Source organism: Prosopis cineraria, unplaced genomic scaffold, assembly GCF_029017545.1.
Source record: "Prosopis cineraria cultivar Desert tree isolate PC_DT_omini unplaced genomic scaffold, ASM2901754v1 PC11, whole genome shotgun sequence".
NCBI lineage: Eukaryota > Viridiplantae > Streptophyta > Magnoliopsida > Fabales > Fabaceae > Prosopis > Prosopis cineraria.
Genome location: NW_026555342.1, coordinates 4146661 through 4159926, shown reverse-complemented (window position 1 = coordinate 4159926; position 13266 = coordinate 4146661). Strand labels below are relative to the sequence as shown.

General features: G+C 32.0%; 1 protein-coding gene and 1 long non-coding RNA gene across 3 annotated transcripts; both read right to left on the bottom strand.

Annotated features, from left to right (window-relative positions):
• Positions 1 to 2647: 2647 nt before the first annotated feature.
• Positions 2648 to 3671, bottom strand: LOC129287122 (uncharacterized). Of its 2 annotated transcripts, none has more exons than XR_008587598.1 (2): positions 2878 to 3671; positions 2648 to 2748 (listed from the first exon to the last, which is right to left on the bottom strand). It is a non-coding gene; the product is annotated as an uncharacterized LOC129287122 (long non-coding RNA). The 2 variants fall into 2 exon arrangements; XR_008587599.1 differs by having other exon boundaries at positions 2648 to 2743.
• Positions 3672 to 8914: 5243 nt separating this feature from the next.
• LOC129285063 (uncharacterized) lies at positions 8915 to 12863 on the bottom strand. The gene is made up of 7 exons (XM_054920606.1): positions 12191 to 12863; positions 11634 to 11777; positions 10799 to 10871; positions 10526 to 10631; positions 10322 to 10418; positions 9886 to 9981; positions 8915 to 9352 (listed from the first exon to the last, which is right to left on the bottom strand). Exons 1-7 carry the CDS (start codon positions 12683 to 12685, stop codon positions 9215 to 9217), a joined length of 1149 nt encoding a protein of 382 aa, XP_054776581.1. The 5' UTR covers positions 12686 to 12863; the 3' UTR covers positions 8915 to 9214.
• Positions 12864 to 13266: the final 403 nt, after the last annotated feature.

Sequence of the window (13266 nt, the reverse complement as noted above, 5' to 3'; positions counted from 1 at the left end):
TTTTTTTTTTAAAATGCCCGTATTGATAAATGACTTTATATTTATTGTAAGGCATTTAATAGAAAAAATATGAAAAGATATAATTAATTTGAAAGTAAGTAACTACTTTATTGAAAGTAAGATTTTATTAAAAATACGTTACATTTTTAAATAGAGGGAATAACATATAAGAAAATTTTCTGGCATGTCTTGTATATTTATTTTTAGTTAGAGGTATCATTAGAATTCATCTCTAACTTGGATAAAAAATTAATTTATATTTTCCTCCCTCTTGGCCTTTTTGTTATCAGACATATCTTTAGGATTATTATTCAGGCCAAAAAAAAAAAACGTATAGATTTAATTTTTGGCCAATAGTAATACGTATAGCTTAACTATTATGCAGTTCTTTCAGCAATCAATTCTTGAAAGTATAAACACACATACATACAGTTTTTTGTTTTGGAAAAAAATAAGAGATAATCAACATCTTAATCAATTAAAATTAATTACAATTAATTAAACTAGGCATTCCATGGTCCCACCAAAAGAAAGCATAATAATTAAAGGAGTGATTTTATTCACTTGAGAGCTATTTGAATATAAGTTGAACTTTTCAACACACAAATTATTATAGCAGTTGATTTATATTAACTACAGCTTTATATAATTAAGTTTCTGAGTCTTGAAAACTCTTCATTTCTTCTTTGAAAACCTTAAAGCCTTATCCTCGCTGAGTTAGGGACATGAAATCTTATCTAATAGATTAATGCATGCATGTCGTGGATAGACTTGATGGTTGATTCATAAAAGTAATAGTTTACTATGAATCAAATTATGAATGATTATAGACATTTAGAAAATATTATAAGTAAATTTTGTTAATAGACAAATGTTAGTATCATATATTAACATATACTGAGTTGCAAGGCGTTTTTTTCCGAATATTATCAATTATTTCCTTCCATTTCTTATGTGGATTATATGTGATTTAGTGTCTGCATGGTGTGTGTGTGTGTATAGGTACCATGCCCCTATTGAGTTTTTAATTCTCTCTAATTAATATTATATAATTATATAAGTATTATATATTTCCGCCTTCGGAATTTTATCAAACATTGTATCATGTAGCCAGTATAGAAAGTTTTGATTTTCTACACAGTCTACTTCTGCACAATTTTAGAGTCACGGTATTAAACAATTTTTTAATCTATGTAAAGTATTTTCTCTTGTCCTTATTATAAGGTGTATCTTTAACTACCTCACCAGAATCAAAAAGAGGTTACCTCTATTTAAATAAAAAATTTTTAAATTTGTATATTTCTCTTAATATAATTAATGAGTTTAAATAGGGATAATATTACAAAAAAAACATCATTAATACTTCATAGCCCTATATTAAAGACAAAAAAAGAATCATTCTAGAAGACCTCATATAATAAGGATAGGAGGGAGTAGCATTTTTATACTTGTGTATGCTTTTCAAGATCTTGGTTCTCCACATGTATAAATCTGACTGCGCCCAACTACTAGACGTTTGATTCAACTGATTATTAAGGGTAAGGGAGTTATGTCAATTTAACTAGAGGTTTCTATATCAAGCTTTGGGAATGCAACAACGTTAATGGCAAAGCTTCTATCCTGAAAGATCTTATCCCAACTTGATATGGATTATAGTTCAAATTCTCATTAAAATCCCCTCAACTCAACGTAGGTAGACTGCATACCAAAAATAAATATTTACTTGATGCTCTATGAAAAAAATCTAACTCTGGCGAGTAGTTACCAACTCAAACTATTAGTTTAAAAGCATCATTAGAGATATTTTCTTTGCTTGTATCTATTGATGGGTAACTGAGATACCAGTCAGGATGGTGGTGGCAGCGGCAGGTAAAGTTGCTCAATATTGTGCATGTGTAAGTGCTTCCTCTATCTCCATATATAAGGTGTTTTAATTTCTATAAGTTTATTTTGCTTCTAAATATAAGAGATATCATGGTATTTTTAAATAATTAGATGATTTTGCTCTTATCTTGATAAATGGATGGGACATTAATTGTGTGTTGTATCCACTACCACCATGATATTAATTGTGACATTTTAAAAAAACAACTAGAAAATTGCAATTGTATATGATTTCAATCAAATAACAAACTTTAATTGGTACAAGAGATTCAATTAAAAATATTTTATTAATAAAGACGGAAGGATTAGCTAGGTAGGATCAAATTAATTAACACCAAAACACACTACAAGTAATAAGTAATTAATTGGTGGTCTCTCAATATAATTAATTGTTTTAGCAGTTCATCAATTTGATCTCTCTGATCTGACTTGTGTAAATGCTTGAAGGAATCCAATGCTGCAAAAAGAATATTGAGCCATTCATGACCAATGGAAGTTCTACAACTACCATCCACACGCAATCATTCGCTATCATCTCATGCTTTCACCATTTTGTAAAGTGAAATCAAAAGGCTTCATTATATTCTCCCCATCATTACTACCCAACACCAAATTTTAATTTAGGACCCTCCTCAATACAAAAACATATATATAATACAGAATTAAATATATGGTCACTTTTCGCCAACCTAGCCGTTGGTTGAGTAATTAAAAGTCAGTTCATATTATCATGAGTCTGAAACTTTCTCGTTGATACCATCACTTTGTCAAGAAAATAATCTATTAAGTATTAACATGTCTTCTGATGAGACAAAACTTTGATAATATTTCACGATAAGGCGTAGATCGAGTGGTTGACCTGCACTGAAGAAAAGGAAAAGAAAAGAGAAAAGGGATCATATCTAGAACTTTAGTTCAAACTAGGGTTGTGTCAAAATTTATCAGAAATTAATGTTCTTCTTTTTCGCTGCTGGAAATTAATGAAGACCATACTTTACTTTGCCTTCATGAGCATAATATATAATCTTCATGGTCCACTCAGGTTCTTCTAGAAGATCCATCACATGATGTGCTCTATACCACCATTGATGTAGCTTGCTAGCTAGCTAGTACTTTCATCGTACAAGGAACCGTATTGAGTAGCATGTACACTTTGAATATGCGTACGAATTGATTCTATCGTATCAGATTTATCTGTGTCAGTCTCCAAGAATTAACCTGCAAAATAATACCCCATGAGAGATTCTGGACCACTTTTCATACTTGAAAGTCTTGCAGCTGATTCAAACTATACATATGAACCTGCAAAATGAAAACTCGTCTGAGATCGACTGAGAAATCTGAGTGAGTGTGTGTGTGTTGCTGGAAGCAGTAAGAAGATCGAGACAAGTCTGTGTGTGTGTGTAAGCGTGTCAATATATACACACACATAAGAAACATGATTAAGATTATGGTCACATAAACGAGCGCGCGCGCACAGAGTTTAAGCTGCATATCCAGGAATTGATGATGAGCTGAGGAAGCTCTCAAGTAGGTTTCTCAGAGACAGATTCGCAGAACCCTTTTGGCACACCGGCCACCTCCATTGATTTCTATCTATAATGTGTGCTTCTGTCTCTGCTCAATCCAGAGAGAAGGGAGGTGGACAGAATGCCAAAATGGCTATGGAACAAGGCCTCTGAGAAACCCTAGAGAGCAAAAGAGTAGGAGAGAGAAGAGAGGGTTTGGTCTGGTGGGTAGGTGTGTGGGATGGATGGAGAAGGAATAAAAGAGAGAAAAAGTAGACATAATTGGAGGGTATGATGAGGGTTTGAATGAAGGTGGCATTTTGTGGAAATAATAAAGACAGACAGAGAGAGACAGAGAGAGAGAGAGATACATAGAAGCGTGCATGGAGATGTAGGACTTGTGGGGGTATGGTGGGAGCTACCATCCTTCTCTGTGTATGTTTTCAACCCTTTAATTTGAAACTTCTCTTCTCTTCTCTTCTCTTTTGTTTTTTTTTTTTTGAGAGTTCCCATGGAACATATCATCTACCTCCTCCATCTTTTTCTTTTCTTTTTTTTTTTTAAATTTCGTAAAGCATGTGATAACGGCGTGAAGTTATAAACATGGCCAAACCCGTAACCTTTCACTTGTATAGGTGCGCTATCATGCTATACTAAAACATAAAACCATTGACTATTGCTCAGTTTTCTCTCTAAAAAATATTTAAACTTAAAACAGTTTCTCATGCAAATCATTTTGTTCAGAGAAGTGCTATAATGGCATGAAATTATATATAGTATGTGGCTTTCTACTTATAGTTAATGGTAAAGCCAAAACCCCAAAATATTTAAAGTCAGAGGGCATGTAATTTAGAATATTAAGGGTTTTTAAATGCAAAATGCCAAGGTTTATGTCACAAATATGTAGTATTCTCAAGAGAGTCACACTAACATATAATTTTGGCCATAGGAAGCTTTCATGACACTGGGTCACAATGTCATTGGCTGCCTGCTTTTCTGTTTTCCCTTTGTTACTTATCTCCAAAAGATATTCAAGCCTAAAATAATACTTCCTCAGTCAAAAATATAAATATTTTTTAAAAAATTAAATATTAAAAAATAAGGTAATTTTAATATTTTAAAGTGTAATCATTATCTTTTTTTTAAAGTGCCTCTATTGATAATGACTTTATATTTATTATAGAGTGTTTAATAAGAATAAATATAAAAAAATAAGGTTAGTTAGAAAGTAGGTAATTACTTTATTAGGAACAAAATTTAGTTAAAAATATCTTATATTTTTGAATGAATGGAGTATCTCGGAAGAATCAATATTATTTTTCAGCTTCTGATTAATTAATCATTTTTAATTGAATAAACAATACAACAATTCCTTTAAAGTATTTTTTTAAAAATAAATTAAAGTTGATTTTTCATTTCATGAACAAAAAAGTTGAATGAATCAGACTCTAAATCCTGGATAATTCAAATCAAATGAAATTTGAACCACGATCTGAACATACATACATACATACATATATAACATAGTTGAGCGTGGTTGTTTAATTTCCAAATAAATGCAACAGACTTCGGTGTCGTTAATGTGGACAGACAGTACGAGTAGGAATGGTACGTTATGGGCCACCTCCTAACTTTTACCACTCCCATACTATTGGCACTATTTTTTCACTTTTTAAACTCTAAAGTATCTGTCCCATTTCACTTTCTTTGTTTGTTTGTTTGTTTTTTTTTAGGGTGCGGTGCAGAGTCGGGATAAAAAATAATTATTTATAAATCTCGTTCACCTATAAATATAAAAATTAGACTTATAAATAGACTGAAAAATAATTATATTTTGAGACTTGATTGTGATTTTTCTCTCTCTGTTTTTTTAATAAAAATTATGAAAAATGATTATTATCACCTTTGCTGAGCCATTAATTCCAATTCCAAACCTTCAGTTATTGAAATTTTATTGAAGAATCATGGTCCTTCTTTGATTTTTATTTTTTAAAGTGAGTTGACAAAGTTACCCTTGTCATAACTTTAGATTAGAGTCAATAATTCAGGTAGATTGAACTGATTTAGGTCAGGCTCAATTTGAATTAAGTTTATTCAGATCAAGTTTAAAATAGTTTACTATATAAGAAGGAGCTCATACTGCTAAGTTCAACTCTAATCCTTTAGGCTTTTCAGGCTTATTCAAGCTAATTCAATCACTTAAATTATTAAATATTATTTTATTTTAGTTTTTATTTTATTTAATTTTAATTTTTTAAACTCTCAAGTTCAATTCTCAAATTTTTTAGGTTTATATAAGCTGACCCGTCAGATTTAACTCAATCCTTCTCATCATTTTAGACTACAAAAATAGCATATATTCAATTGTAAATCTCCAAAATTTTGAGAGTTTCTCGAGAATTTTGTTGCTCTATTTTTCACATTGGCATGAGTTGTACCTAGGTTCCTAGGCTCCAGCAAGTTTGTTTTGTCTTTGATTTTGTTCTCGTAACTTTATCATCTATTTGAGCTATCATTAGCCCCATTTAAATAGTAAACCTTTCGGTTGTAAATAGAGCGTTAATTTAAATATCTCATAAATAATTAAATCATTAATCATTAAACTGGTCTCAATATGAAATAATTTGACAAGTTTACTTTTATTTAAGTTTAAAGTATAAGTTAAAAAACAAATATGTGACTCTATTTTTCATATTGTGCTATTAAGCATCGAGTATTATATTATCTTGTACTGCCACCGCCTAGTCTCTTTTTAAATAATTTTATATTTATTTAATATATTATGAATATTGCCTAGGCTTACGTATTTATCAGAAAATATTAGCACCAAAGTAAATAAATAAATAAAGTTCATCCCTTCACACTTTGACTTTAGCTGTTGACTAACGACCCTTATTTTTCATGTTTGACTTTATTACTTTTATTTTTGTATCAACTTAATATGTGAGAATTTAGATGTAGGACCTTTGTAACAATTTAATCAAAAGTCAAGAGCAAAAAAAAAAAGATAATATATTACATGTATCTAGGATTAAAATGAAAATAACTTGATAAATAAAGCCGTCAATTAGGATCAATTCTTGAAGGGCAAGGGTCTAAACGAGCTTACCCTAATAAGCCTGATTATATCACAAGGCTCCCTTTTATAAAGCTCGATCCCAATCCTCAAGGCTGAAAGGTCGACCCTCAAGGCTTCAGCCTTATTTTTTTTTTCTTTTTTAAATTTAAATTTAAAAAATATATTTATAATTTTTTAAAAAGTTATTACATATAAGATTAAATTTAAAAAATAAATTTAAATCAATTCACACCACAACAAATATAGAAAACTTAAACATTCAAGTCTAATATCAAATAATAGCATCAAAATTAACATTAATAAAAATTAGATTCAGCTAATATTATCAACTAAATCTTAATGAATGAATGAGAAAGGGACAAATGAGTCTAAGGTATTTATTTCTTTTAGTTATATATTTAACCTTCTATTTTTTAAATTAAAATTTTTAAAAAAATAATAAAAGGATTTAAAAGGGTTGACCTTTTTATTTTTGTGCTTAAAAGGGTTAACCTTTTTTAGCCTGAATTGCCATTTTTTGCTTCAAAATAGTGACCTAACCCTAGTTATTTTTAGGTTTAAACTAGTTAGCCTGATAAGCTTGGCCCTAATTGATGGCTTTATTGATAAATGAATAAACTACCTTTAAAATAAGAAATGGGGACATATTTGCATTAAAATGATAATCAATAATTGAACCAGTAATTTGTGTGGGCCCAAATAAGCCTGTCTTGAACAAGTCCAAACTTCTTGAGAAGCTCAAATGGCTATATCTGGTCCAAATTCATTCAAACTTTGTGGTAGCATGAATACCTGCATTTTTATTTTTAAAATTAATTTTTTACTGTAAGATTAATTATTTTTTATTTCTTAAAAAATATATTATATATTTTTTGAATACTTAAACAATGTATAAGACTTAATTTTTTTAAAAAATATGTTTCTTGAAATATAAAAATAAATATTAAAATACATTTTATATATTATTTTGGGATAGATTATAAATTAAAAATAATAAAAATATGACAATATAAATACTTTTAATTTTTTTAAAAAATCTATATAATGCATTCAAATATATAATATTTTAATATTAAGTGACATAAAACTTAAAGAATTATTTATTATATTTTACATAATTTTAAAAAATAATTTTTTTATTTAGATATCCAGGCCAAGTTGATTGGGCTTGGCCTGAATTTTTTATAAAGCTCAAATAAGTCTGAACATTAAAAAATTATTATTTTATAATGTTTAACCCAAAACATTTTTGGATTTATTCCAACTATTCTGTATGGTTTAGCTTGAATTATTGATTTTATTCTTTAAGAAAAGTTGAACCTTTTCCGGGACGGAGAGAGTCGAGAAATGAGAAATCAATTTCAATCTCCTCAAAAATCGTGATTGATCATTTTGATGGAAAGAGTGATGTGCATGGGAAGTTTGCACTTGCTCAAAGCAATTATTTGATTTCGGAAAAAGGTTTTTCCTAGATGCTCTTTCTTCATTTGAATTCATGGGTGATTTAATCAATTAGCTTACTCTCAAGTTATTTTCATTTTTGTCCAAATGCCTGTATAGTCTTATTAGATTTCTTTGATCCTGATTTCTAATTAAATTGGTTACCGGGGCTATAATGAAATTCTCCCAATTATAATTTTACTGGTATCCATAAATGTCAAAGTTGATCTAAGCATACAAATTTTAATTCAATTTCATTGCCGGAAGGATTTCTATCATCATAACTGTTGTTGGCATATAAAATATCTGAAAATGCTAAAATTGCGATAAGCATGCATACATATGAATAGACAGCTTCCCCAACTCACGAAATTTTACAATAAACACCCCCTAAACTCATGCATTTATGCGGATAACTTTCCTATTATTAGTTTTATTTATTACTTATCTGTCCATAGCTAAAAATTTAGATGTTATCTGCAAATAACTCAGAATTTGAAGAGGATTATATGCAGACAAATAAAGTTTAAGGAGTACATAGTTATTGATTGAGGGTAACTAGCACAAACTTACAAGTTTAGGAGGGTTTATTACTAAATTTTAAATATCACAACATACTGCGCACAGTATGTATGAAAATTGAGAAAGAATTAAGATGGTTCATTTGTAATTTATACTCCATTAATTTGCAATCCTGTCACTTAGTTCTTTTTTTTTTACCAAAGCTGTTGATAAGAGGTATAACAACAGAGTTTTGGGAGGGGGGGGGGGTCGAGGTTCCGCTCAAAATAAAAGACACTCCTAACTACAATCGTGGTCTACCAAAAATAAAAGAGAAAATGACATATAAGAAACTCATAAGAATATTAATGTCAAGTTCTCTTCACAACTACAATTCCCAAATTCAATACCCTTTCTCCCATATTTCAGTACTAAAATCTTTGAAAAACCTTAAGTTGGCAATAATATTCTTATGAGATCCTTGCTGGTTATTCCCCCAAAATAAAATAAATGACCTTTTTGATATATAATTTTGATAAATTGTTCTTTCCCTTTTGTACCCTTTTTTTATGTAAGCTGGCATCTATTCTCTTACTACTGCAGAGAACATAGAAATTCCGTATCCTTCTACAATATACAAGATCAATAAAACCATATTTACGTCCTGTGTAACTATTAGTTAATAACACCTATATACCACTTAGATTTCCTCCCACATCTGCGTTTTCTAATTTGATTTTCTCTTTCAAGGATTTACAACAAGCTCCTTTGACCATCAGTAATCCCCATATAGGACTCTACTTCAAGCCAAAGGTACATTATCTTGCAGTATTTTTTCAACAGGGTTCTCCAATGCCCAGACAGCTGCATCGAGATATCCAAGCTCAAAGAGCTGGTCGAGGATTCCATCTTCTGCTGGTTCCAGTGCCCAGTTGAGTAGCTGAAATGATTTCAAAGCCTAACTTTCATTGCCCAATTGAATGGCTAAAGTTTCTTATGAGTCAGCAATCTAATTGTCCAATACAACTCATCAAAGTTCTTTTACAATTCAGCTCCACACTAATGGTCCTTTCAGAAAAGCTCGTTCACATAACAAGGGTCACATAACAAGGGTAATATAAAAACCCTATATACAGTTCTTTATATATTTATCTTCACATCTTAATTAGCACCAGGCTATTGAAATAAAATCGAATTTTATGATTCTCTACAATAACATGACAGGTGTATGATTTAAATCAAAACTATATACAGCTGTTTGCAAAAATGAAATGCCTATCATGTTCTGACTAGAAAACCTGACAATAACTATACAAGAAGTCAAGAACCTGCATTCCCCCCCCCCTTTCTATTACAATCCTATCAAAGAACCTGATACCAGACAGTTAAAAATTGCACCAATGCTTTCATATTGTTATTTCAATATTTGCAAGGCTATATGATATTTATACCCCCCAAAAAATGCAAGGTTACCTGTCGAGGACTAGCCATGTTTTCAGGATTGCGGTCTGGGCTGATCCCTATCCCTTGCAGTCCCAATCGACTTGCTGGGAAAGCACAAACACGAACCTATAGAAGCAAAAAGAACTTCATTGAGGTAGAAATTTGATCATAGATATGGCATATCATAACTATGTTCAATCATCTTTGGAATAAATACTGAAAAATATTGATGTTCATATTTCATAATAAACTGGGGGGAAAAAAAGTAAGAATCACAACAGTCTAGGAATGAACTTGCCTGATGAAACTTCACATGATAAAGTGATTTGGATTTCTTCAATTTGCATAGTCATATTAATTTAATAATTTTATAATGCTCCTCAATGCACTTATTTTAAGGTTAAAAATAGATAATCAATCGGGTGAATCTAAAGAGCCCAACCAGCACATTAAGTCATTAATATACCGTTTGTGCAGCAGATGTTGGTGGCATAAACAATGTCAAACCCCCATCAACGCATAGACGATTTCTAAAAAGTGTTGCTGGCCTAGGTGCAAGATATCTGAAAGGTAAGATATAAATTATTAGCTTAGTTTCCTTAATTATTTAATGATATTGGATGGACCAATAGCACACAAATCAAGTTGAAATAGTATACTAACAAATCACCCTGGAATAAAGGAAGAAGTAAAAACAGCATTGATGAGATCTTCCTTGGAATCAAACTGATCGACCAATAAACCCCTGGGTCTCCAAAGAAGCTGTGTCACAGCAACTGCAACAGAAGAAACAATGAAATAAAAACACTGAAACTAAATAAAATCCTAGGGGAGAAGCCATCATTTGTATGTTCATTAATAAAAATGAAGCTCTCAGCATTAATTATTTCAATACAAAACCTTCTGTTAAGAAAAGTGGAACTTCCAAAATATCCAGTCCTACCTCTAACTCTCCCATTAGATCTGATATGAGTGTCATCTGGCAAAAATTTTTCAAGAACATCACGGAGAACAGCCTGTGCAGAACAAAATTTGAGCTAGAAGAAGTGAAATTTGGGCGATTAGGATATCAACCACAAGAAGCATACTACAATTGATGTAAGCAACTTCCCATCATGGACAAGAACTTTATTCAATTTTCACAACCCTAAAATACAAAGCTTCTCACGGGAACATATTGAAGTGCCTCTTTTTATTTTTCCAAGAATATACATTAATCATACGTCATATAAACAGTGGCAGTAAAGAAATAGCTGGTCAGAAAACTACAGTGATCAGCGTTATACCGAAATTTGTAGGGAAGACAGAAGAATGAAACAGGGTCACCACGGAATTTCTGCTTCAACGAATGAGATAAAAGACACCATAAAAATAAGGGGTGCTGAAATGGGGGGAAAAATTCTAAGGGGCATAACGTAATATTCTCAATCCCCATTTAGGATCAAATTTCAGAGAAAACACTTTTTATTTATTATTTTACCTACATACAATTTAATCCCTGAGAATTTGGAGCTTTAGGGACTAATGAATACCAAGCTAAAAATTCAATAGTCATATGAGTTAAATTAAAAATACAAATAAATGACATATAAATCTTTGAGGGACCAAAACATGCATTTCTACATTTTCTAATATGTTATCTATAAGGCAAATCTCAGAAACAACAAAGAATATGGTTTCATCACTGATCCATAAAATGCTCCACAACAAGAATTAGGAATTGGCTTTGGCTACTTATAGATACCACTAGATCAAATTCTTTTGGATTATAAGCATACCCCCAGCCGAAATGCAGTTCCCCGACTCCGACAATCTTCAGCCAATATTTTGGTAGCTTTCAGGGCCTCTTCCATACTAGCTCCAGAGGCAATTACAGCACAGACTATAGCTCCAGCAGAGGAACCAGCCAATGGCGTGGTTTCCTGCTTCAATAAATAAATTGAATAAGTTTTCATTTCAAAGTGGAATAATGAACAAACTTGCACTTTAAGCATGGATAATGCCAAAAGATAGTGTATCGAGCATGACTACTGCTACTACTAGCAAAAAATGCACATCACTTTTCATTGTAGCGTAGAAAACAAAGTAACTCATAAATCGTTAAAAAATTCCAGAACGGGGGATTATCAAGCTCCAAAAGTTTTCATGATAACTAACTACCTACATTCGTATGAGCATAAATAAAATTCTAGACCTTGTTGCAAACTTCTCATTTGAAATTGAAACTCCGGTGCTACAAATATTCTATCTCGATAATATCCATAAAGCAAAAATTAATTGATAAAATAACAGGAACCTTCGGACTGGAGTCCTTAACCCGAAATTAATAGTTTACCTTAATGTAACCCTTCTCAATGAGAAATTTAGCCGCTCCAAGATGATAAGGAAACAAAAGCCCAGCTGCCGAGAAGCTAAACCCAGGACTGGTAACCACGCGCCTTTCCCGCTCAGCCTCAACGTCCTCAACCCTCTGCTCCCACAGGACCCCAGGCTGAACTTCATCCTCAATCACCGCCCCGATCCGCTCCTCATACAACGCCGTTTTGTCGGTTGAACCCTCAAACATGGTTCCAGGGCTGGAATCGCCCACAACAGTGCCGTTGCTCCGGCGATTAATCAGTCGCGAAGCAAGTCTCAAGAAAATCTCGCCGGTGGCTACCGCCAACGACTTTTCCTCCGAGGGAGGAGGAGGAGGAGTGACGGAGCATTGGAGCCTGCGCGGTGGCAAGGAATTGACGATAAAGTTGAGCGCTGGGGTGCGAGGAGGACGCACGAGACAGGAATTAGGGTTAGGGGAGGGAAAGCGAAGAGAGGAGAATGAAGAAGCCATGAAGGAAGGAGGAGAGAGGGCTCCTTCTTCGGCTTCTTCGCGTGGATGTGTTAGTTATTGTGAGAGGCAAGGAGAAGAAGCAGCATAGTTAACGGTTTATGAAATCGATGACGAAAATATGAACGAAATTATTTGTTGTATTTTTCGGCTCTCACTGCTTTGGACTCATGGAAGCATCCTCCATTTCGCCTTCCTCAATTGTTTGGTTTGTGATGACTTTTTTTTTTTTTTTTCCCGCCTTGTTAAAAGATAAGTCACATCATTAACTTTCTTTAAGAAAACTTTTTACTCCCAGTTCTTCAGGAAAGGGAAAATCAAATATCCACTCATGCACCATCAATGGCCACAGACATGTATCATAGGGTCAAACTTGGGACCTCATCATTATTAACTACGTATCATGATAGAGTGTCGGCATATTTATATTATGTGGAGCATACATTCTCGTTATTTCTCAAAAATTTTTCAAATTGTTTTTAAAACTTTAAAAAAATTAAATTAAATATACAATAAAAATATGTATTAAAAAAATTAGATTATAATGATGTTTCCAAATGTTAAGTCATACGTATACACAAATA

What these genes read in the sequence shown, in the direction of transcription:
- LOC129285063 (XM_054920606.1), bottom strand. Translation starts at nt 12,685, where the DNA reads ATGGCTTCTTCATTCTCCTCTCTTCGCTTTCCCTCCCCTAACCCTAAT. An exon ending in TTGAGAAGGGTTACATTAAG is followed by an intron (nt 11,778 to 12,190) that starts GTAAACTATTAA and finishes TTATTGAAGCAG; the next exon opens with GAAACCACGCCATTGGCTGG. An exon ending in CAACATCTGCTGCACAAACG is followed by an intron (nt 9,982 to 10,321) that starts GTATATTAATGA and finishes TTGCTTCTATAG; the next exon opens with GTTCGTGTTTGTGCTTTCCC.